This window comes from Dipteris shenzhenensis, chromosome 13 (genome assembly GCF_047967505.1).
Source record: "Dipteris shenzhenensis isolate YYH24624 ecotype China chromosome 13, Dip_SZ_1.0, whole genome shotgun sequence".
NCBI lineage: Eukaryota > Viridiplantae > Streptophyta > Polypodiopsida > Gleicheniales > Dipteridaceae > Dipteris > Dipteris shenzhenensis.
The window spans coordinates 32,947,097-32,973,354 of NC_141608.1; the positions used below are offsets into that span (position 1 = coordinate 32,947,097).

The 26,258-nt window shown below is 39.7% G+C and overlaps 1 protein-coding gene across 1 annotated transcript; it reads left to right on the forward strand.

The window, feature by feature from the left end:
* The first annotated feature begins 5,736 nt into the window (after positions 1-5,736).
* On the forward strand, positions 5,737-7,303 carry PSBR (photosystem II subunit R). The gene is made up of 5 exons (XM_087383828.1): positions 5,737-6,045; positions 6,381-6,439; positions 6,569-6,624; positions 6,727-6,779; positions 6,879-7,303. Exons 1-5 carry the CDS (start codon positions 5,886-5,888, stop codon positions 6,971-6,973), a joined length of 423 nt encoding a protein of 140 aa, XP_087239954.1. The 5' UTR covers positions 5,737-5,885; the 3' UTR covers positions 6,974-7,303.
* The last annotated feature ends 18,955 nt before the right edge of the window (positions 7,304-26,258 follow it).

Genomic DNA, 26,258 nt, shown 5'->3' on the forward strand with positions numbered 1-26,258 from the left:
GTATTTTGGGGGTTCTATCCCTGAGAATCCATGCCCTCTTCCTTTTGGTATTAGTCCTTGCTAATGGAGGGATCTGAAGCATACATCCCAGTGTCGACACCAACCTTCCCACCTTGTCACACAACCAATGTGGAAGAGTCAGGAATTCAACCCACATTGGGCAGTCATGCAACACGAAGTAATCCACACTAAAGTATAGACTCCAAGGCACCACCAAGATAGATGCTTCTAAGAAAATGAAGGAGCACCCCATAAGGTCATCATGAATCACTTCAGAAATGCACTAGACTAGAAGAAAGCCTTTGCTAAGAATCGGGCCGTGCAGTTATGCGCCGGTATCTTGCACTCATATGCCATGAACTATTTCAGCTCTTTCAATGCAGGAGTCTACCCTGTGAAGAACGGGTAGACTACTCCTCCAATGAGCCACTCAAGATCAGGACGCACGTCCTCCTCCTAGAGCCTGCAAGCTGTCCCACCTCTCCCTCGAACCATACTTTGTGCTGCACCTCTTTGGCACGTCTCGCCACCTTGACCAAGAAGATTCGATTAGCCTTCTCCACTTTGCATCTTGTGTGCCAACACCTCCACATACGATCGAGCCTTATCATGGTTGTTGCATTCGCTTGCTGATAGCCTCGTCACGATCCAAGGAGCTAGTCGCGTCCTACTCTCAAGCATTTCCATTTGCCCCACTCCTTGCACTCATCTCCTTTGCCAACTTCTCCAACTAATTCATGTTGTCTTGTTGACGTCTCTTGAGTGAGACCCTTCTCTCATTCCATGCAAGTAGCACGTGTCCACCATGCACTCGATTCTTCGCCTAGTTGGAGACGGGACCAAAACCACTATTGAAATCAATTTCCATGCCCACTTACTAGATGAATGATGTTCTCCTTGTCTAGTGTCTAATGCTTGTTACCTCAAACCTCAATCTCTCAGTGCCTTTTGCCTCTTTCACCTCATAAGCTAGGAACTATTTACTCCTATTTTTATGACTTTTTCTCAAAAAAATTTACTTTTATTCTCTTCTATAATCACATTTTGATTATTTATTCATCTTCTACAATTGCATTTTGTTGTTATACTACTTCCTCATGTTTGATGCTTTCTTCTTTTTTCGGCAAAATGTAAGTCATGGAATTACTACCTTACATTGGTCACACTATTGTCCTTTGGACAACTCAACTCATATTGCAAGTGAATGTTTCACTTTGAAGGAGAAATACATTTGATAGCTCCTTATGTTCAAAAATTTGTCCTTTTTAGGTAATAAGCATAATGCATATGAGTAACAACTTCATTTCACCACATCACCCTATTTAGTATCCTGTATAATGCATTCAAGGCTTCATCAAGGATTTAGAAATTATGCTTTTATGACCCTTATGTTCAATAACTTTTCATAACAAAGCATTTTGCAAGGCATATAATCATTACCTTCATTTTGGCACAGCATTCTATTTCAATGTACCAAGTGTGCCTCATGGTATGCTTATGTTCGCACTTACAAATTGGAACAAGACATACGGTCAAGATGATTTGTTTTAGTTTCACACACTATCCTCTTTTTGACAACTTATATTATTAAATGAAAGATTTTGCTTAGGTATAAAAATAAAAGTTGTGCTTCTCATGGTCTTCTTATGTTCGGCCATTACAAATTGTGACCAAGTGCATATGATTTAAGGTGATTTTCTTTGGTTCCATGATTAAGCTCTTTTGAATAATTGGTATTGTGAATTAAAATGGGTTTCTTTGTGAGAGAGAGCAAGATTTTTATCGACTTGAGAATTTGAGCAAATTGGAAGGTGCTCTTTCCGGGTTCTATATTTGGTTGTCACATAACCTCTTTTACATAATTCCAATATTTGGATAGTTCTTGAAAACATTTGAGTGTGATTTTTGTGTTCAATACACTAGACAATGTGTGCCATGAGCATAATGTTAAGTATCTACAAGCATTGCTTAGCACATTGTCCTCTTTAAGATAGTATATATTAAAAGATGGAGTTTTCCCTTCAATTTTGAGCCTAGTATTGTAGATATAACACATTTATTTGTGGGTAATGTTTAGTATAAGTGAATGCATTCTACATGCAAAAGGTCGTTGAAAGTCATTGCCTTTCGATATGCATTTTACTTTTTCCTTTTTAAGTCCACAAGTCTATGTAAGAAAACAATACAACGTCTATGCTCAACAGATAATAGGATCTCGTATACAAGAGAGAAAAGCAGATAGTATGGAGAATAAAAAATTTGATTACTGTAAAATTGATACAATAGATGGCGTTGCCTCCCAGCCGTGCGCTCCTGTGTGAGAAGCTTCGATGGCATGTTGGAAACAGTAGAGGATGAAGGTTGGATGTTAAGGAATCAGGGTTGCTGTAGCCAGTGATGAATATGGGCTTCACAGGCTTGCTCTTATATAGCCACCAATCGTAGTTGGTTAGACCCGATTGGGAGACCGACCCGGTCGGCCGTTTTTGGGCCGACTGGAGGTCAGTTGCAAAATTGGCCACTGACCACACGTTAGAACCGTGGCACAGAATAGAGCAACTAACCTACAGACTTCATTCGGTCGGCCTAGAGCCATCCGGGATCCATATGGGACTCCAAATGGGCCCCGCAACCCGAGAGTAGGCTGCCCTGGGAAATGCTCCGTCTACCCTCAGTGCGGTCAGTCATGGGATGCCTTCCCGCACTTGCATGTAGCCTAGTTGGCAGTGTGCCAACTCTATCTGAAGCCGTCCAACCATTAGGCCACACATGGCCCCCATCTGGTGTGCTTCCTTAGGCAATCTAGAAATAGGCAAGTTGCCTCTATAAAAGCCCAAATCCCACACATTCCAAAGGCATGTCCAACAAATGAAATCTATATGTTAGAATTCATAGCTAACATTTTTGGTGATCCTATTAGGGAATGATTACACCAGATATGCCAATGACTTGAAGATGGTGGGATAGAGGCAAGAATGGATTCATTGACCTGGCACTAATGCAATTGCTAATAAATGATCTATGAGTCAAGAATCAAGATAGTGTTACATTGAAATGGCAACATTACGTAGTTGTTGTTTCGAGTTTTAGTTAAGAAATCATATCATTTTAAACAAAAATTTGCATAGCATATTGTGAAAAAGGCATGAAATTTTGGCCTTTTCAAAAAAATTATAGCATATTCTAGGTGGTATATATTTTTTGGGCCAAATTTTAGCACCCTAAGGACTTTTAGTAAAAAATATGACTCCAAAATTTTAAAATGTCACCAAAGACAGAGAGTATCTAGATTGTGGGGTATCTAATTAGACTCCTCTTCTTAAGATTTTAAAGAAGCCTTCAAATTGTGTGCATTCGTGCATGCATTCATTGATGTATGTAATATGCTCTATGTATATATATATATATATTATTATTATTATTATTAAACATCAAGATATAAAAAATAATGTTAAACATCTTGATACATCCTCCAAAATATATATGGCTTGTCAGGTAAAATTTTGACACTTTTTCAAGGAGTAGCCTTGAAAAAAATAACACTAATTCTAGGAGCATAATATAGTGCCTAGTTAGAAAATAGAAAAAGTTTTCATGGTTTTATATTCCTAGCTAGATCCGAGCAAGTAGCTATCTTGACTGGGAATATGTTTTATTTGAATTTTGTAACTTTTTCGTTTACATTTGCCACAAAGCACTTTTAATTTTGCACATAGCATTTTGAATCTGCATGTAACAATTCTCATTTGGCTTCTGGTACTTTGCATTTAGCACATAACCACACATTTGTGTGGGGGGAGAGTTGGCACACTTCCTCTCCAAAAATTATAAGACCAAGGAACGTGCCCTTCGTGGGTTCATATCGATTTGTATCTAGCACATAGCAATTTGTATATAGCACATAGCAATTTGAGTTTAGCACGTAGCACTCTATATTTGGTACATAGCACTTTGCAGTTGTCGGATACTTTAGTAGAATTTGTCTTCTTATTCATTTCATTTGCATTTGCGACAAAGCACCTTTAATTTTACACATAGCATTTTGAATATGGCACATAGCACTTACATTTGGCTTATAGTACTTTGCATTTAGCACATATTAACCACACATTTGTATGGGGGGGGAGTTGGCACACTTCCTCTCCAAAAATTATAAGACCAAGGAACATGCCCTTCCTTGGGTTCATATTGATTTGTATCTAGCACATAGCAATTTGAGCCATTTAGCACATAACCATACATTTATGTGGGGGGAGAGTTGGCACACTTCATCTCCAAAAATTATAAGACCAAGGAAAGTGCCCTTCCTTGGGTTCATTTTAATTTACATTTGGCACAAGGCAATTTGAATTTTGCATATCATAGTTTGAGTTTGGCACATAGCACTTTGCATTCGGCTTATAGTACTTTGCATTTAGCACATTACCACATATGTGTGGAGAACTTCCTCTCCAAAGATTATAGAACCAAGGAAAGTTCCCTTTCTTAGGCCCATAGGACTTTAAATTGATCACATAACATTTTTTATTTAGCATATAGTAATTTGAATTTGGTACCTAGAACAGCATTTTGTACATGGTGCTTTATATTTAATATGTAACCACCTATTAGTGTGGGAGGAGAATCGGCACACATATCTTTATGCATCACAAGCTTAAACAAGCTTGTTTCATGCTTCCATTCCGAATGAATCTTTTTGCCTACCTAAACATTGGAGAAAGGAGAGCAAAAACACCTTTAAAACCTTTTTTCGGTCTAATTTTGTTGCATTTTAAGATTTAGGCTCCCTAAGATCATGAGGGCCTTTAGAGGTAGGGAAGTGTAGAAAACATTCAATTTAGATGGAAGCCTAAACCTTCCTAGAATTCTAAAGGGTTGTAAACAATACCTAGTAGATAGAACGTTTGCCCAAGTCCTTTGCAAAAACTCCAGAATATTTTGATCACACAAGACAAAAGCACAATATTATTGCTAAAACAATTTGTGGTGCATTAGTAAGAGATTCTTGAGGGTTGGGCTCACATGCTTTTGATGTGTGTTGATTACATCTTTTGAAGGCATGGATGTAGACATACCTGTAAAGTGTGTCAATTACACCCCTTAGTTAGATAGTTGCTTTCTTGCACCAAAGGTCCCATTAGCTTACAAGCCTACACATTTTGTGATCCCATGGTATGGGAAGCTCATGTGGCGAAATTCTAGTTTGTAATGTGGATTCTTCCCAACCTTATAAAGTTGAGTGATGTACCCTCGGGGTAAAAAACGCATTTGCAATAACATTGTTCATTCTAGTTATAGAAAGGGCTAATGGTGAAAGGTTGAAATGATTTGGGATATGATAAGTGTTAGGAAATGATGATACATCTTAGAATGTATTGCGGTCCCCCCTTCTTCCTAAGTGTTAAGAGAAAGGGGAGAAGACATACATTTTAAGGTGTATTAGGATGAAGAGAGAGAGAGAGAGAGAGAGAGAGAGAGAGAGAGAGACAAGGGATGCTGGTTGTCATGAAGAGATGGAAAAGGAGAGAGAGAGAGAGGAGAGAGAGAGAGAGAGAGAGGAGGTAAGACCAATGAAGGAAAGACAAGTGGAAGGGTGTGTGTGGAGAATGGAATGGAGATGAGATAAGGTGGGGGAAAAATAACCTTATCCCAAAGTGTGTGGGGCAAAAACCATGGAAGATTGTTGTTACATGGAAAGGAAAGTGAGGCTTACAAGTGTTTGTACTCTGTTTTCTCTCTCACCTTATGAATTTTGCATGGTCGAGATCGTCTCTGGCAAGTGAGCGCTTTATAAGTCGGCAACTCTCACGTAAAACGAGTTTAAATTCTGTAGCTCGATTACTGTGTGTGTTACAGACTTGTCAACTGCTTCTTCGTCTTCGTCCATGGCTTCCCTCGCTGTCTCCCCAGCTGCGCTCTCCAAGTCCGAGCTTCTTGGTAGCTCCCTCCCCCTTCGTTCCCCCGCTTGCCTTCCTCCTCTCCCTTCCCCCTCCTCCCTCATCATTCACGCTTCCGCCAAGAAGATCAACACCAAAACTCCTTATGGTAATCGCTCTCCCTCCTCCTTTGATTTTGGCTCTCCAATCGCTCGCGCCTTCTTGGGTTTGTTCCCCCCCCTGCCTTTGCTCCCACCCTTGGCTCCTTTGCCCCGATCCACGCCTTCCTTTCCGGCCTGCAGCCTTCTCGTATTTGACGCCGCTTCTTGATGACAAGGAGCTTTCCTTTGCCTCTAGCGTCCTCTGATCGATGGAGGGAATCGATCTCCGTGCAGCAGTTTACAGGCCTTCATACGAGTCTGCAGTGACGACTTGCGCTTGGGCTTCATATTGTCTTCGTTAGTAGCTTCTTTAAAGATGCGATTTGCTCTTCTGTTGTTGCAGGGCCAGGTGGAGGTATGAAGCTCAGAGGTGGTCTGGATGCTTCTGGCAGGAAGCCAAAGGTAAGATGGTTTCTCCGCGGTGGAAATCTCTTTCTCAACATCGTATGTTGCAGCTTGCGGTAAGTACGTTTTCACCGTGACATCGCTGATTCATCTTGTTAAATATATGAGATGTGTGGATGGTTGTAGGGCAAGGGAGTGTACCAGTACGCCAACAAATATGGCGCAAATGTTGATGGATACAGGTGTGTTAATGCGTTTGTTTATAATCATTATACGTATTTCTTTTGCTATTTAAGTTAAGTTGCTGAGTGGCTAAATGATCGTTGGATCGGTGTGCTACACAGCCCAATCTATGCCCCTGAAGAATGGTCTCCATCGGGAGAAGTGTACGCTGGAGGTAAAGTGGGAAGTGTGAAATACGTTGCTATGGAGGCCTTTTATCACGTCGGTTTAGGTGAACAGTGAAGTTGATGAGGTGTAAGGTTTCCGTGCGCAGGTGTGCAGGGCCTGTTACTGTGGGCTGTGACTCTTGGAGCTGTTCTCATTGGAGGTGGTCTTCTTGTTTACAGCACAAGTGCGCTTGCCCAGTAGGGAGGCGTTTCTTTTTGCAACCGCTCCAATAGCAGCGAGTTCCTGTTAAGTGGGAGTTGTCCCGGCCGAGTTCTCTCTCCGAACTAGAAGTCGGCCAAACGTTTGTTCTTCCAGTACTTGGACATTCTTCTTTGACATGGTGAAGCCTAAGTGTGTATGCCGGGTTGTTTATGAGTACGGGCACGTAAGTAAACTCGATTAATGTGAATTTTATGTTATTACTTAATTGACAGTGCTACTCGGAGGGGACCTTCGTTCATGTCTGGATGTAATGCTCAGAATTGCTATTTCTACTTCTGTAAATATTTTGAAGGTGGCCTGTTATGCAAAGCAGTGTTGAAATAGTTTGGGAATAATGGAAGAACTGTTGAAATTTTATTTAGTAGGTGCAACTTTATTGAGAACCTCGAAAAGAAGTGCAGTGAAGGAATTTAGCTGAGGAATGAACTTCATGCGAAATCAATTCTCATGCAATCCAAAACTATCTAGTTTAATATTATGAATACCTTCAACTTGTAATGTCGGTAAACCAGTTCCCTTGCTACCTTCAACTTGTAATGCCGGTAAACCAGTTCCTTCTATTTGTAATGCCGGTAAACCAGTTCCCTTTCTTTCGAATGCTGTTTAGTTTACGGTGGCGAATACCTTCAAACTTTTACTGCTTAGTTTACTGTGACGAATACTTTCAAACTTTTACTGTTAAGTGTCCTGTGACGAATACCTTCAAACTTTTAGAAATTAGGCAAAATTTCCTCTAATCTGAGAATTGACTTTCCTCGTTAGCTTGTAAGTCCACTCGTACGTATAGCTGGCATTGGAAAGACCATGTGGATAATCACTGAACTCTTTATTTGTATGTTTAATGTTTATCCCCAAAGCCAGATATAATTATTACTTAGTAAATTGTATGTTACTAATGTTTCTTCACCTAGCTGAAGAAAAACAATGGTTGTAAATATTGTTGCATCCGTCTTGACATTAGATGGATTTGATTGTCTTCTATGAATTGTTGCTGCCTGCCACTTATTGACGAACATCGAGCCTAACTGGAATAGAGACGAGGGAGAGGTTTGAGGGGCTATGCAATAGGATAGGTTACTCCTTAATGATACTCTGAGCATGGCAGGATCCTTGAGAATCATGTTTTACTCAAAATGATAAATTATCAGAGGAGAGATTGTAAATTGTGAAGGAAAAACTGAAAGGAGTTCCCTTGCATCTAACATGCCTTCTGATTTGTACTCTTTCTGGATCGGTCTATTTCTTGCAATTTAACAATTATTTAGTGGTGAAGCACTTGGCTATCTAAAATTTCAATTTCAAAGGAACGCTTCCCAAATTCTTTCAGAAAGTCGCAAGTAGAGAAATTGCCATGAAGAAAACATTAATCATTGATTTGGAAGAAAACTTAGGCCGTATTTCCCAAACAACTTCGTATATCCTCTTTGTTTCAGCCAACCAAAATCAGCCATCAACCTTCCGAAGGCGATTAAGTTTTTCTGCTGTAGACCTTGGATTGTGGGTGAAGAACTTTACATGGCAATTGTCCTTCTGAGCTATTACAGACGATAAAACAATTTATTATTCTTTTGGGTTAACGTCATCTGTTATCCCAAGATAGGGAAAAAAATGTTTTTATGTAAAATTTTTTCAACATTTTGACCTTATGGTAATGATGCTTCCATCTACCCATCGAAGTACTTGAGTTCATCACATCCAAGAAATGACGAAGTGGCACATATCCTTTCCACCCCAAGGATTTGTCTAATCTAGGTAAGAGTGTTACTATCTATTTACAAGTCCACTTGTGGACTAAGAAATATTTAATCCCTTTTTCATTATATCAAAACATTAAAAATGGAGTTCTAGCCAATGGTGTCAAAATAAATTTGTTAGCGAAACAAAAAAGTTGATGTTTCTTGTAAATGCAACAAATAAGTTGCTCTAGCCTCCATATAACTTGCTCTGATGGTGTCTTATTTCATGTAGCTCAAAATATGTGGGTAAATTTTGCCCTTAGTTTTAAACGGGTGGAGATGATAATTTGGATTGGAATTTTCAAAACTTGACGAGTGAGGTGGAACCTAGATTGGAGAGAGACATCAGATGTGTGGAGCTTTCTCTTATTTGGTGATGATTGTCCATCCTCTTGGCCATCACATGATGTGAACCAATTCTAAATGCACGTAAGCTTCCTTCCATCTTAATGATGGTATATTTCAATGATTGTAAAGCACTCCTTTCACTTATTTGGCCACTAGAAACTTTGTGTTATGCATATGTTAAGATGGCTTTGTGTATGGCTAAGAGAAGTCATGATTGATGGTTGCATATCTACTTTGGTTACTTCATATAAGTCTACCTCTAAAAGTTAAAGGTTTCGCTCCATTTGGATCAAAGAAACCTAACTTCTTCTTTGGTTGAGGATATAGCTAAATATGATCATTGAACATTGTGGACCAATTTTATGATGGTATATTCCAATGACCATAAAGTTAGTATGTTTCACTACTAAGATGATATTTGTCTATGGCTAAGAAAAATCGAGCCGGATGACTTTATATACATTGACTACTTGCTTAAAGCCTTAGATAGGTGTGTGTATATTTGTCGGTATATGAGTGTTGGTAATATTGTTAGTATATATCGATGGAATCAATGTTGGTATATACTCTCAGCAAGAACTTGTCCCTATATACCGACACTTTATAAAAGCTTTAAAAAAAAATGTGGGAAAGAATAGGGCTTGTTTCCATTTAGCCTTGCAATTGTATGTATTTTATTAAAAGGTAATTGATTGCATTACGAGCAAAATTATCAAAACTTTAAAATGGCCTCAAAATTACCGAAATGGCCTCAAAACTCTCAAAATGGCCTCAAATTATCATAAAGTAGCCTCACCCCTACTTGTCGTGCGTATTTGCACTCCTCATTTGTAAAGGATAGTTAATGGCAGACTCTTGTCGACCCAAATTAAGAAAGTTAGGTTAAGTGCCATATATGGGTAAGCATAACAATAAAAAATAAGAAAAACAGACTTGCTAGCCATGCCTCGTTGCTTGCCCTTCCGCCACTCCTGAGGTGCGAAGCATCTATGGTGTCTAGCCGTCTCGCCCTGTTGCCCTCCTTTCAGTATCAAACTTCTCCGTGTGCTCTTTGAACTCTTTCTTCACTAGTTTCAATTGTCTATATGTGCCCATGAAGGCTTATCCAGTCTAGCCTTCAGCCTATCTTTTATCTGTGACCTACGATGCTGGAGACATGCTCATGCAATATTTCATGTAGTTAGAATTAAAGTTGTAATCCAAAGGGTTTGAAAATTGCCTCTTGAGCTCCTGTATCACAACCCCCTTTGTTGTCTCATTGTGATTGCAATAGTCTTTGAAGAGATCCTTGGGAAAATATATAAACATTAGATGCTTGATGTGAGCAATCACCCGTTTCTCCTTCTTATCCTCAAAGATCTCTCGCATATGATTGAGAGTGTAAGAGATGTCCTCGAGCTTGATATTCTCTGATCTCCATATAAGGCGTGAGTTGGGCATGTTGGTGTCGCTTGTGGAGGCAGACCCAACTGGAAAGGAACGTGAAGGGGAGAAGTGAGAAGGCATGGGGCCAGTACCTAGGAGTATCTCATCATGGTGGTGGAGGTCGGAGTGTGTAGACTCATTTATGTCTGCACTCCCACCACAACAATTACCCCTCCTAGTCTTGCTAGGGTGATCAATGGTGTACCTAGGGGTGTTATAGTGAGTAGGGGTGGTGGAGCGAGGGGTGAGCATCTCATCCACATCTGTGGATGTCCCTCCACCCACCAAGCCTTCGTAGACCGACTACATATAACAACAGGCGATGCCTATCACATTGGCAGACCTGATGGTGCATCACCAAATGGTGTTGCCTATCGGTTATTGAAACCTAATGGTGTAGCACTAAATAGCAATGCATGTTGGGTAGGCAATGCTGATGGTGCAACACTAGGAAGACTTGATGACAAAGAGAGTTGCTAACTGAGGTCATTCGAGGGTGGATAAGACTTTGGTATGTCTCCAGATCAGTTGGACTCATGGAGGCTACGAAGTCCGTGGGACTCATGGGGTCATGTCCTCCCTACCATGAGTCATGTCCTCCCTAGAGCTCCTAGATAGCTCAGAGGTGGAAGAGGTGCGTTGAGAATCCATGCTAAAAAAGAGAAACACAAATCCAAACAAGAAAAGAAAGATGCATAAATAAAACTATAGAAATGCAAAAAGGCTAACTAATGCAAAAAAATGAGAGGGAAGAGTAGGGAAAAGAGAGAAAAACAGAGAAAAAGAGTAGGATAAGAGACAAAGAGAGTATATTATCTAGAGTAGAAGAAAAAGAGAAAAAGAGAGGAAGGAGTAGAAGAAAAAAGAGAGAAAAAGAGAGGAAGACGTAAAATAGAGGAAAAGAAGAAGGGAGAAGAGAGGAAGAGACTAGAAAAAAGAGAGAAGAAGAGTAAGAGGTGGAAGAAAGAGAGGAAGGAGTAGAAGAATAAAAATGTATTATATATATACATATAAATGTATATAATATATATATATAATTTATATTTAAATAAAAGATTATCTATATGTAGTTATAGTTATATTTATATTTATATATATAGATATATACAACTATATATACATATATTTAATTATTTATTTATAATTATATACACATGTATATGTATATATATTTTGATTTATTTACATAAGCAAATAAATAAATTATATATATATATAGAGAGAGAGAGAGAGGGGGGGGGTATTATTATATCTATATTATAAAATATTTGTATAACTATTTAGATAGACAAAAAAACATACAATTATAATAATTTAGATAAAATATATAATTATAATTATAACACACACACATGCATGCACGCACACACACACACACACACACACACACATAGAGAGAGAGAGAGAGAGAGAGAGAGAGAGAGAGAGAGAGAGAGAGAGAGAGAGAGAGAGATTATGAACTATCTATCTATCTATATAGAAATATTATATATATATATATATATATATGAGATTGTAGTTATATTTATATTTATATATATAGATATACATAGTTGTATGTATGATTGCAACATTAAAATAAAAATAAAAGAGAGAAAAGTAGAATTTCCTTGCCTGGAGCTCAAGAATGAAGGGTGACTTCAGAGCGTATGCGGTTTTGACTGGGTCCCCTATAAAATAATGCAAACTCCTCATTTTTTATGAGAATACTTGGGTGAAACAAAGACTAGTGAGAGCAACAAAGCTAGGGAAAGAATCAAATTTACAAGGGAAAGCCTTACTACAATCAAACAACTAGAGAAAAAACGAGAGTAAGCAACAAAAAAAATAGGTATGTTCTTCACTACATCTTGCTATTTCTTTTGGTTCTTCTTAGAGGAAAGAGAAAGGGCATTGTGAGGGAAAGTAGAGAATAACTTGAGGAAAAGTAGAGAAAAACATAGCAAACGAATAACTTAGAAAAGCTTAGAAAGCATGAACTTTGAAAAGAAAGAAAGAAACGAGAAACACATACCTTTGAACGAAAGAGAGAAAGAGGTTTACTGTAAAACCTAGAGGTGGAGAGGGAGATTTCTTGAGAGGATGGAGAAGTAAAGAGGTCGGGAGGGAGCGTTGTTTGTAGGGATGCAAAACGAAGAGGAAGAGGGTGAAACTATGAAACAACTAACGAAAGAGTCGCGGGAAAATTTGTACCAGTGTTAGTATATATCAACACAATTTCATGTTGGTATATACCAACACCAATACTGAGAGATAGCCCACCTATGTGCCATACTGATGGGTTTCGTGCCCACATGTGCGAAATGTCGAGAGGTAAGCGTTAGAAAAGGACAAAAGTGTAGTAGTGAGAAGTACCAAGTCTTACTCCATTTAGATCAAAGACGCCCAACTTTCCCTTGCCTAGTTGAGGTTATAGTAAAACATCATTGCATAATGTGAGTTTATATTTAAAAGGACACGTCTTTGTAGAGTTCTTTGTTACATTATTTTTTGTATGCTTATCCTCTATTAAAATGATTTTGCCAATGGTACACTGCAATTTTAATTCTAGAGTGGAAATTATAAGAAAGAATGCCAATGTTGAAATACAAGACCCTTCAAGTATACATGGTATCAAACCTTGTTGCATACCTTGTAACTTTTCTAAATATCAACCAAGTTTTGTTCCTTCTAGGCCAATATACACTATTGTGTGAACCAATTCAATGTTGGCTAGAGTTAGAAATAAACCTAGGGCAATCACTCTAAACAACAGATATGATAATAGGCTTTATAATAGAAGGGTATTTTTAATTTTGGGGCCGTTTATGGTTAGGAGGGGGTTGTAAAAATACTTATCCAATATAAATATGGTCATGTAGGAGACTCTTAAGTTCAACAATATGTATATGTGGGGAAGAGGGGGTTGTTAAAATACTTATTAATTTTTAAATATGGTTTTGTAGGAGACTCCCTCTTCTCTTCCCCCTCCCTTCTCTTCTTCCATCTCCCCTCTCCTTTTTCACTCTCATTGAATCACATTGCAACAATTCGGGAGTTGCTTCAGCGACACATGTGGATGGCTTTGTTGAGGATGGTGTGAATTCCACCATACCATAAGGGCATTAGGTGAAAACCCTAACCCTAACCCTAACCCTAAGGAGTTCTCATGTATTTTTAGTACAACATAGCGTACATGTAGCTATATCATGTGCACTCCTCTCTCTCTCTCTCTCTCTCTCTCTCTCTCTCTCTCTCACAGAGGGGGGACAGGGAGAGAGACTGTGAATCCAAAAAACTAGGAAGTTGTCCAAGGACTATCATTAACAATTAGGTGTAATTGTAACTACTATTAACTACCATTACTACTACTCTCTCTATCTCTCTGTGTCTCTCTCTCTTAGAGGGGGGGATAGGGAGAGAGCCTGCGAATCCAAAAAACTAGGAAGTTGTGCAAGGACTATCATTAACAATCAGGTGTAACTACTATTAACTACTACTGATTCTAGAATTTTCCAATCATCATGACGATTGTTAGTCAGTGCCTGCTTGAGCTAGGGAATGTTGCTATTCTCAGCACTGAAGCACCTCCTACTTGGGACACTGCTATTTAGGCCACCTAACCATACTGGCACCCACATATCCTAGATTAGAAATGTATTTGTATTGGTTTGTAACTTATGGAGGTATATAAGGTCTTTGAAGCCCTTGATAAAATGTTGCATGGGGCTAGCTGCCTTGGTCTTGACAAAACAAACTTGAGTTATTGAGATGATTTGGGTATTAATTATTCATTCAAAGGCTTATGTTAGCTATGTGTAGGATAAAGAGAGACAAGCTGTTCCAAAATTACCATTACAAGGATCTTCCTTCATTGTGGATTGGTATGTGTAGTTGTTACAATAATTTTCCTAGATCCTCTTGATCAGTTTCATTTGGTTTCTACCATGGGACTTGTTGGGTATGTATATGTTGGTATGTTTAGCACAGCCAAGGATATGGAGGTGGTCCAATCATGTTGTAGGGTGGCCTCTTTGGTCCTTGAGTGGTCTCATATTGAAAGTTCTTGGACTTTCATGCTTGAATGTGATAGCTTGTTGAGGAATCCCTTGAGCTTATAGCCTCCATGTAATCTTTTCATGGTTTTACATATGGATGGTTTAAATGTGGGTGTTGGCCTTAGTTGAGGACCTTGGTGTCTAGCAAAAAGATCTATAACTCAATGTTTAGTAAGGTTTGACCTTGTCTCTTTGCATTCCCATTATGCCACAATATATTTCCAATAAGACATTGAATCAGCTAGATGTATTTGATGGTGGAATTTATACACTTGAGCCATAAGATATGGTAGCTTTGGTAGTGTGTGGAAGGTTCTCTTAGCTATTTATCCATGTTCTTAGATCCTTTTGAACTAAAGTCCCAAGTCAAGGGTTGTTTGAAGCCTTTATGCAAGTTGATCAAGGAGTCAGTAGACCTATGTGATGCAAAGATTGGGATATATCTTGACAATACAATATTGAAGGCTCTCTCTTCAACATCTAGGACTTCTGCAATCACTTAGCCCGATCTAAAGTGCATGTGTTTGTAGGTTTAATGAGGCCTAGATCAATAGTGAAGTCATGGGGTGGAAAACCCTTATTTCCTTCATCTCTTGCTCATCAAACCTATCTTTTAATATGTTTTATTATTATGTAGAACCTACCTATAGTAGCTCCACTATTTGCTACACAAAAATTCAATGTTCTTATAAGGTATGATCCTACAATGAGCCCTTGATAGATATGGTGATTAGAGATCTCCTTGCATGGGGGCAAGCGTAGCTATTTGAAAGAAAGGAATTAGGAAACAATCTATTGAGACTATTGTGGATAGGAGTCCTATTTGGTCATGACTAGTCTCATGAGTCCTAGTTGTGTGAAACAAAAAATGATTGTTGTCATGCAATGTAGTGGTATGTTGAGGATGGAGTAAATTCTACCATACCTCTAGGGCATTGGGGGCAAACCCTAGCCCTACCCTAAAGGGGTCAATGTATATATTCCTATTTTTCATGGAATACAACTTAGTGTACACGTAGCTATATCATGTGCACTCCTCTCCCTCTCCTGCTCTCACTTCTGCTATTAGGGTATCTGACTCGATAGTGCTCCCACTCCCTTGAGTGTTAAGCCCTCTTTCGATGAGGTATCTTCCATTGAAAGAGTTTTCATGAGAGCACAAGCCCTTTCTTCTATCAAGGCATCAAGCCCTTGTTCCATCAAGGCAAAACCCCTCCCTTTGAGGCATCTCCATTCCATCTTCAGCTCTTCTTGTAGAGCTCATCTTCCTTTCTATTTTAGTTCAAGAAGCACTCCATTTTGCTTCATGGAGCTCCACTTATGGTGGTTTGAAGCTCCAAGTTTCTTTGACTATTGAGATGTTTGGGTTGGGTTCTGTGAGGTTTCTATTCTCCTGCAATAAGAGCACCTGCATCTGAATGTTGAAGGTCTTCATACAAAGTGCTCTATCATCAACTAGGGAGTCCAACAACCAACAAGTCTTATGGAGCGATTGGCTTCTACAACCACATCCTATCAACACTCAACGGCTCAACGAAAAGAGCCCAAATCATCTCCACTGACAGGCAGCCTCGACCAATAGCACCATCTACAAGTACACAATCACCATCAGCGTGATGGCTCCAACTCCAAGCAAACAAACTATTTCAACAACTAGAACCAAGAGACTAACAACAACGACCTCCATCAAATATGCATCGATTGGCTCTACATCAAGGTCTACTACAGATCACACTACAAGCAACTTAGCACAACTGACTGTAAGCTTTCCATAGCATCCTAAAAGCATCGACCTCCAATGTGCAACCAACAGATCCCTCAAGCTTGAGGCAATAAAACAAGAAAGCCAACGAAGGCAACCCTATCAATGGGTGACTCTTGTCTAGCACTTGGGCCACCACAGTGCCTTTAACTTGCTAATTGCTTAGCCAATAATGCAGTACCAGCTCTACTTCAATAGCTCTACTCCACCCAGCCTCCTCCCTTGTAAAAGAATGCTATAATTGGCTTGGGCCATCAATGCATGCACCTCCAGCTGCTTCAAATAGTGCCTCTCCACTACCTTGAATGGTCTACATCCAGCTCAAATAGCTTATAGATCTTCTATGTCCCTATACCACTCCCGACAGCTTCAACTGCAAGCTAGAATGTGCCAAGCAATGCCTGTGCCCCAACTGCTCAAGCAACCTCTCCCACCACACTATCCATAGGATCGTGTTGAGAAGCGCATCCACCAATGGAGCGGATGACCACCCAAAATATCTAACATCAAATAGACTCTACCCTCTAGCAACCTACAAACTCCTCACATCCATAAGAGCCCACGATAGCTCATCAACTTCGTCAATAGAATCTCACAGTGATTCCATCAAAATCTCTATAGGTTTTGGTGATTTGCCACATCAGCTTTATCCTCAACCTCACCATAGGTTGAGTGAGTGGTCAAAGATCTACCACGTGGCATTTTTATCTATTGCCATGTCATCTCCTTTGAGAAATTGCCACCATTGCCATGTGGCACCCTTCCACAAGGGCCATTTCATCAGAGGGCCACATCAGCACCTTATCATGCCACATCATACTAGACAGATTGCCATGTCACTTGCATGACACCTCAGCTACCATGTCAGTAGCCCTGATCTAATGCCACATTAGCACTACCATGTAGGCATTAACATGTTATTAGTCCTACCATGCCATCATGACCACCAATATCCAAGACACTATGTGCCTTCTAAGCATACAATGCCTCACAAACACTCTTGTGCAAACTTGCATGTGACCCACAATGCTACATCATCATTTTGGCCACCCCTCTTGGGATCAAAGTTTGTTTGGCCATCCTTCTGGGAGTCATAACTTTAGATCCAAGAGGAGTTTTATGGTGATCCAAAAAGCAAAAGTGAATGCGAGATCATGCTCTACGTATTGAGCACTTAAGATATACCATCTAAAGTCTCCACAAGTCAGCATCATTAAATCCTCTTCATCTTAACCACCTCTTGATCCATGGTAGCATACCCAACACATAAAATTAACGAGATAAAATTCATTTATTGCTGCATTTTATGCTTCAACATGTAATATAGCTATAGAATATAGCTATAGACTAGCATTGCCATAGAGGAGATCCAACTCCACCAAGGCAAGTAAGCCATTGCCACATTACCCGATTAGTTTCATCGGCTTCAGTCCATGTGGTTCTATCATAGGTATACACCTTCACACATCTGACACTAGCTCAGTACCTTGACATTTGGCAGCTCATCACTATTGGTGACACTTGGCAAAGTTATCCATCTCTCAAATTCAGGATTGTTGCACATCTGCACACGTACATGCCACCCAAGTAAAGTCACACATTGTTGACTATTTTCTGGCATTGATTCTTGCATGCATACACATAAGCCTTGTCCAACCTCTTGGCTACTCTTGCAACACAGTTGTCATCATTTCATTACATGCTTGATCCTTGACATAAAGTTGTTCTTCCATCACATGACTTAGTTTAGATTTATAGGTTCAGTGTAAACCCCTTCTACATCAGCACAGTTTGATTCTTATGATGCACAGCCATCATTTTCATAAATGGATCAGAATCAATCTACTAGCACACCAAATGTAGATACACATCAGGAGCCCCCCCTATGATCATGCAATCATTCAAAATGTAAGTCGTCAGTATGGGGCACTCACATATTTTGCCATATGCAAAGATACATGCCACAGTGCATTTAGCTCTTCAAGTGATTCCATTCCAACATCCATCACTGCTGCTTTCACTTATGATGACATAGAGCATACCATGGACATAGTTCCTACTAGCAGTTTAAATTAGCAGACCAATCTTTAGAAAATTCTAGCATCGGTATAGTCATGCCACAATACACCACTCATTATCATTCCTTAGCATGAGGATGTTTATGCATTAGTGCGGTCCTGCTCCAGTATAGCAGACATCATTAGGTTCATCCATAGTGCAACTTAGGGAGACTCAATGTTTCAGCATGCACTCATGGCTATTGTATATAGTCCTTACTTGATGCATATTAGTGGTTGAATCCACGACTTCAGATCGCATCAGCATCAACCCTTCATCTGCCTTAGGGACATCTTATGCATTCTCAGTTGTATTTCAGGCTTCTATGCCTTTACACTATCAGCTCCAACCTTGAGCCTATGATAGATGCTACATCCCATGCCAATGGATGTTTAGCCATGCACACAGTAGATGACCTTTAGTTCATGACAGTTAAGCATACAGATTTGACACGTTCTCAGGTTGGCATATCTTGTCAATTTTACAGGCCTTTTTTACTGCATAGCAGTGTATTTATTAGCCCTTGGATCACTCTGTCCACACTAATTATACGATCTTCTTTGATTCCACATCATTCAATAGAGATCATAGCTCTATTGTAGCATACCTCACATATTGTTGTCAGTTCTTTTGGGTTGGTGACACCCTCGTATGCCACAACCCACCGGATTGTTTTTTCCATAGCTACATCGACTAGCTTTACATCTGGATGTCACTTCTACAGAGCAACTACATACTCCATGATGACATATGACATGTTTGGAATGCAGCCATACACATAGTTCTCCACGTAGTCATCTTTTGATCGACTAGTCTTTAATCCAGGTCGACTTGGCTTTCTGCATATTTCCTTCCTCTTTCCTTTGGCCTATCTTCTAGGTTTTATTCCCAAAGGCAAAGGATGACCCACAACTTAAGAGGGGGAATACACATTATGTATAGGAGCTAGTAAGCATGTACTCATTGTACATGCTTTTGCTATGTAGTCACTATGCTCACACATGCACATACTACTCTGATTATTTTCAGTTTTCATTTTAGTTTTGGATGCTATCATATGCACCAAATCAAATCCATAAAAAGGTAGTGAGCCCTCTACCTACCCAGTGCAATTTAAGAGGGGGTGTTGAGGATGGTGTAAATTGCACCACACCTCTAGGGCATTAACGGCAAACCCTAATCCTAACCCTAACCCTAACCCTAACCCTAATCCTAACCCTAACCCTAAGGGGTTCACATGTATATCTTCATGTTCATGTTCAATACAACTTAGTGTACAGGTAGCTATATTGTGTGCACTTCTCTCTCTCTCTCTCTCTCCCTCTCTCACTTTCGCTATCATGGTAGTGGTTCAATACATGATTGGGTGTAGCCATTTTTTGTGAGGTTATGGGAATATATATATTTAATATGGGTAGCTTTCTTGATTCATAACTTATGCCTTTCTCAATGGAATTTGAAAAACTTGGTGTCTAAAGTAATCTACACATTCTAGAATTGAATCTTAGATCAAAACATTGCACAATTGGCATCTTGAATAAGACTATAAACTATTTCAAATGCTATAATGCTTATGAAACTTCAAATAATTTTTCTACACATAGGTTAACTATATAGGTTAAGGGAGTCACATTGGTTAACAAAAGCACTATTTATGGGGTTTTCTTAAACCAAACATGCAATTTCGAGGCAGCTAACAAGGTTATGAGATGCATTATACCATGTTCCCTCCCCAAGTATCATACCAAAAGGCAAAGTTTTCTTAAACCAAACATTCAGTTTCATGCAATCTTATAACAGTTTCTCGGGTCCAGCTTCCTAAGTCAAGACAACACACGTTCCATTTGCGGTACTTGCTCAAGACTAGCAGCTTGGGATCTTGGGCCTACTATAAGAAGTTATAACATGGCATACTGCCATGATCACCTTGACTAGACATAATTGGGTAACACAAGTGCCCATTTACAAAATGTGGGAAAGTGGCACAAAATCAAATCTCTAAGAAGCTGAGAAAAGAGTAGCACCATGTCTTGGAGCCAGATGGGCCCAAGCAAGTGTAAGAGAGATAATAGAGGAGTGGAAGGATGAAAAGGGTTGGCCCTCCCTTCAAAAGGTGGCATGTATAAAAGGCCAAAAGTTTGACTTTGGTCCTCAGTTGTTGTATGCGATTTTGAGGAATATAAGCTCCCTCTTTTTTTAAGAGTACAGTTTATGTTCTTCTTCCCTTGCCTTTGTGAATGCCTCTCATCTCCCCTTCCCCTTATTGCTCCTTGCTCCCCACTCCCTTGACCTCTTCTTCCCCCTCCCTTCTCTTCATCTCCTCTCTCCGACCTTTCTTTCCTCATGAGGATTCACATTGCAATAACTCTGGGGGCCATTTGAGTGACACTTTTAGACTATATGCGCTTTCTTTGATCCCACAAGAAGTATCTTGAAGTAGGGGAATTCACCAACTTTCCTTCAAGATCCCCATGACACGTGAGTCACCATCAGATAGCACATTTTTGGCATCATTGTTGTAGAGTTCAAGGTATGCTTTTGCTTCCATGTTCTTCTCTCATCATTTCCGCATTGCCCACCACTTAGTAACTTATTAAAAGTTGGCTGATTTTTGGACTTTAGCAAGGGAGAAAGTGAAAAAGTGAGGAAGAGGAAGGAAGTGAGTTTGAGTGCTTCCTAGTTGCTTTTGGTGTTGTTTTAGTTGTGTTCTACTAAATTAGGTGTTAGTGTCAGAGGCCAGAAACATAACTACAAGTAGGGAATTCAAGGCCCAAAGTCCAGCATCATTGAATTAATTTAGTGCCATCAAAATAATTCGACACTGCTAAATTAGGTGGCCAACTCACCAAACACTAGACTAAATTTTTAAATATTCTCTTGCAACAATTGACCACACTGAGACTTGCTAGCCTACCCCACCCCTATAATAAATGAATGGAAGTATCACAAGTGCTAAAAAGGCAAAATTGAATTGCCATCTAAGCTAAGGGAGGAACTATGAAAATGGGAAGTTAATTAACCCTAGTAAATCACCTAAACAATCATTAAGGGTAGAATTTTAAAAAAAAAATCAAATTGAGGTCCAAATATCCTGAGAATTAAAAACGTGGAAATAAGCCTAATTTAGCATCGTTGAATTAAGGCCAATTTAGCACTGTTAAATTGAGCTAATTCAACATCTGGGTGCTGAATTAGATGGGGAATTGCTAGTGACTCCAACGGCCCCCCAATTCACCTTTATAGCTTCCACCTGCCCTAGTTAAGTATCCATACTAAACCACCTACATGCACCTAAGGTGTGGAAGAGTGCATATAGTTGAACTGCGGGCCTAGAAGATAGTTCCTTCACCAATCTCTTGTCCAATCACTTACCCAGCTTCATCTCAGCTCAACCAAGGAACTCAACCTTGATCTCACACTCCGTGCATGGCCTACCCAAGTCAATATTTCAATCTCAGAGGTGTCCATGAGGTTTGATAGAGAAATGGATAAAAATGCAAACCTTGGGGCTTCTATCACCCAACTCTAGTGTGTAGTCTTGACAGTGACTCATGTGAATGCCGATGAAGCCTCCACTCCAAGCTACTCCTTGTGGGAGCAATACAAGGCATGAGCCATCTGCATGTGTCACTCAAGCGGCTCCTGGATTGTTGCAATATTGTTGCAATGTGTTTCCATGAGAGAAAGAGGGAAGGGGGAGAAGGGAGAAGAGAGGGGAGAAGGGAAGCGGAGAGTGAAGTGGGATGGAGTGGCAAACACAAAGGCACTACAAAGGAAACAAGAGGAAGAGAAGAGGGAGCTTGTATTCCAAACTTGTGCATACAATAATGAAGACCAAAGTCAACCATTTGGCCTTTTATACAAGTCAACTTTTGAAGGGAGGGACAACCCTAATCTCTTTATACCACTCTCTCTTCTCATTCTTTTACCATCCTCTTGGGCCCATCTAGCACCAAGACACAATCTTGGGTCTATGGACGTGCCACCATTGTCCATCAAATCACATCACTAACTAGTGGTGGTATATTGTTAACCAATATGTTAACATGCCCCCCTTCCGCCAGTCCTCTGGATCGTGCAACGTTCATGGTTGTTGGAGTGTTGTCAATGAAGATCATGCAAAGTAGTTTTTCTTGTTCACCAGGCTGAATCTTCTTTTGGTCCATTATAGTAGGAACTAGCACCTCAGGGTTTGAGTGAGCCAAGTTGAAAAAGTATGCCTTTTATGAATGCATCATGCCAAAATAATTAGCCTTCAGGGCCCATGATGGTAGATATACCTAACCAGCCTCCACACCCAAATCTCAATAATCACTGATGGAAGCATAACTCTTGGTGTCACAGACCACAAAATGTAATTATTTAGCCATTGGTTCATAATAGTCTCAAAATCCTGCAAAAGGTATTGTAACCACATTAAGTAATATTGTCATGTATGAAGTGTATTTAATAATCCCTTGGATCATGTGCTTTCTGAATCAAGTTAGGGTCATAATAGTCAAGAACTATAGCTATTCAACCATTGGTTCATGACAGTCTTAAAAGGCTTGCAGAATGTGTTGTAACTACATTAAGTAATATTATCATGTATCAAGTGTATTTATTAAGTCCTTGGATCATATACTTTGTGAATTGAATCATGAACTGTAATTATCATCCATTGAAAATAACAATATTAGAAGGCTTGCAAAATTTATTGTTACCACATTAAGTAATATTATCATGTATGAGGTGTATTTATCAAGCCCTTGGATTATATACTCTGTGAATTGAGTCATGATCTATAACTATTTAACTATTGGTTCATGTACCATTTACAAGTCAACCTGTATTCCACTTATGTTAACAGCTTGTTGTGTCTCATCAAAATCTTATTTAGAAATTCATTAAATGGATGTCAAATGATTTGGCTATGGCTACGTTCATATATTTGTCATCCTCCATCCTGAAGCACTATTGGGATGTCATAATGAAAGTATTAATTGGCCTTAATAAAGATTATGTTTAACGTAGAACAAAACATATTGTTATCCATTATCACTATGTTTGACATGAATTCTAAAGAGGGTCCACCATGGTTGAATATTATCAAATGAAGATAGGTATTCATACAGTACTACAAGTAGACATATAATAGTATTGCAACAACACTCACAAAGTGGTAGTCACAAAGCACTCACATAGCTTTGAGGTAGTTTGGTACTCTCAAAGCACTACCAAGTAGCCATATAATGGTCACAATGCACTTCCAAGTACTCACAAAGCACTCCCAAGAAGTCTCTTCACAATCACAAAGCACTACCAAGCAAAGTCATAATAGTCACAAAGCACTAAACAAGCTTTCACAAAGCAGTCACAATGCACTCACATAGCTATCACTGTTGCGAGATTGTTTGGTTCTCACAAAGCACTACCAAGTATCCATATAACACTCACAAATAACTATCACAAAGCACTCCAACCAGTCATAAAGCACTTTCAAGAAGTGTCATAATAGTCAAAAGCACTACCAAGTATGTGGGGTTAAAGGTCACTGTGCCTTAACCCCAGTTATGTACAATACTCAAACACATATATAAATGAATGAAAAAGAAGATTAGGTGGTTCTGCACCCACCAAAACTTGTGTGGCTCTCTGTCTCTCTCTCTCCTTCTTCCGTTTTTGCTTCCGTTGAGAGCACTCTCAACTATTATCAGAGCCCGGGTGATCTAGCTGAGCGTGCGTGAATGCTTTGAAGCTCAGCAGCTCTATGGGAGGAAGGAGAAGCTCTGTGGGAAGCTTTGTGGGTGACTTTACTTGCATCCGAGTGTGCAGAGACCTTGGAGGAACCTTTGGAAAAGTCACTTTGGTTTTGCGAAGTGGTTTTGAGAGCCTGTTAAGAGCTTTCAAAGAAAAAGTCGTTTTTTGAGCTTTTCCCTGTTCCGTTCGATGACAGAGACTCCGTATTGATTTGTAGAGGCAACTATTGCTTGCTTTTAGTGTCCACGTTACTTCAAGAGCCTGGAAACACCTTTATTCTTGAATCCGGGATCATTTCATTGGATTTTTGACTCACTGTGTCAGTTCTTGCGTTTTTTGCCCGGGTGTTGGAACTCAAGTTTGGAGCAACCATTTGCAGATCTGTCAGTTCCGGTGGACTCAAGAGGTCCTAAAACTTCTATGTTGCTCATCATTCGCACTCCAGTGGAGTTTACAGATAGCTCTGTTTCAAAAAACGTTTTTCAGTCCGTGTGTTGGACCCAGTGATTGAGACCACGGTTTTCCAAAACCGTCTGCCCCATTGCGTTCCGGACGCCCAAAAACCCCTACCTATCAGTTCTTGCGCGATTCGGTGAAGAATTTTCAGAGTTATAAATCTCTGTGTATTCGATTTCGTCTCTCTGTTATGCATTTTTCATACTAAGGTTTTGAAACCTTAGATTTATGCCACATGGCAGTGGATAAGTGTTGACTCCCATTTCTCACTCATCGGTTGGGATTTTGGTGTTCTGGCAGAAGAGAGATATTTGCAGATTTTCTTGCTGAGTTCGATTATGCAATGGTACCCATGTTTTGAGGCATCTCAGGTTCTATTTTCAGTAGCGCTTATTACCGTGGGACTATGATTTCTTGAGCATACCTTATGCAGATCACTCTGGTTGCAGTTTGAGCAGTGTTGTGCGCTCATTCGTGGTATGCATTGGGTTGCAGTGGATGATTTGTAGGCCATTTGGATGCATTGCGGTCCTTGTTGGATGCACTGATAGGCCCAAATTGCCTTGTGGGATGCTATTTTTTATGGACGCTTTGCACATGGATGCTATTTTATGCTGAGGGACAGCTTTGAAACATTGCAGGTGATGCACTGATAGTGCTATGCTCTCTTGGATGAGACATTATTGATGCATATGCCAGTGGACAGTGTTTATGCTTGAGTCATTTGGCACTTATTGGCATTTTTCTTTTGGGCCAGATTTGCTCATATGGATACATAGTATATGCACATGAGTCAGATGCTTTGAGTTTTGAGTTTTGGTGATATTTCACTCTATTGTGGCATACACATTTGGGTGCACCTTGTATTTGGTGTGATTCTCTCTTGCAGGCACTAGCATTTGGGATTTTGCTTTATTTGCATCATGGCATCCTCTTCCACGTCTGAAAAGGAGTTTTTCAGCATTAAAAAGTTTGATGGGACAAACTTTTCTTTGTGGAAAGAGCAGATAAGGGATGTGCTTATTCAAAAGAAGCAGATTAAACCCTTGGCAGGTATTGAAGCTAAGCCTGCGGATATGTCTGAGGATGATTGGAATGAGTTGGATGCATTAGCAAAGTCTACTATTAGACTTCATCTTGCAGAGTCAATTTATTTCACAGTAGTAAATGAGCAGACTACGGAAGATTTGTGGAAGAAACTGTGTGCCACTTATGAGAAGGAAATTGCCTCTAATAAAGTTTACCTCATGAAGAGGTTGTTTGAGCTACAGATGAAGGAAGGGGTCTCCATTGCTTCTCACTTGAATGAATTCAATATTATTTTCAGCCAGCTTCAGGCTCAAAAGATGAATTTTGATGCGGAGACTAAGGCAATATTTCTCTTATGTTCATTGCCATCCTCATGGGATACCTTCCGTACAGCTGTTAGTAACTCTGCACCTGGTGGAGTACTGAAATTTGATGATGTTGTGGGTAGCTTGTTGGCTGAGGAGATTAGACGGAAGTCTATGGATGGCAACAAGCAGGATGCAGCCTTAAATGTGCAAAGGGGCAGATCACAGTTCAGGGGGAAGTCCCAAGAAAGAGTGAAGTCACGTAGCAAATCCAGGGCACGGGACCTTGAGTGTTACCATTGTGGCAAGAAGGGCCATATGAAAAAGGATTGCTACAAGCTGAAAAGAGACAAAAGGATAAGAAAAAGA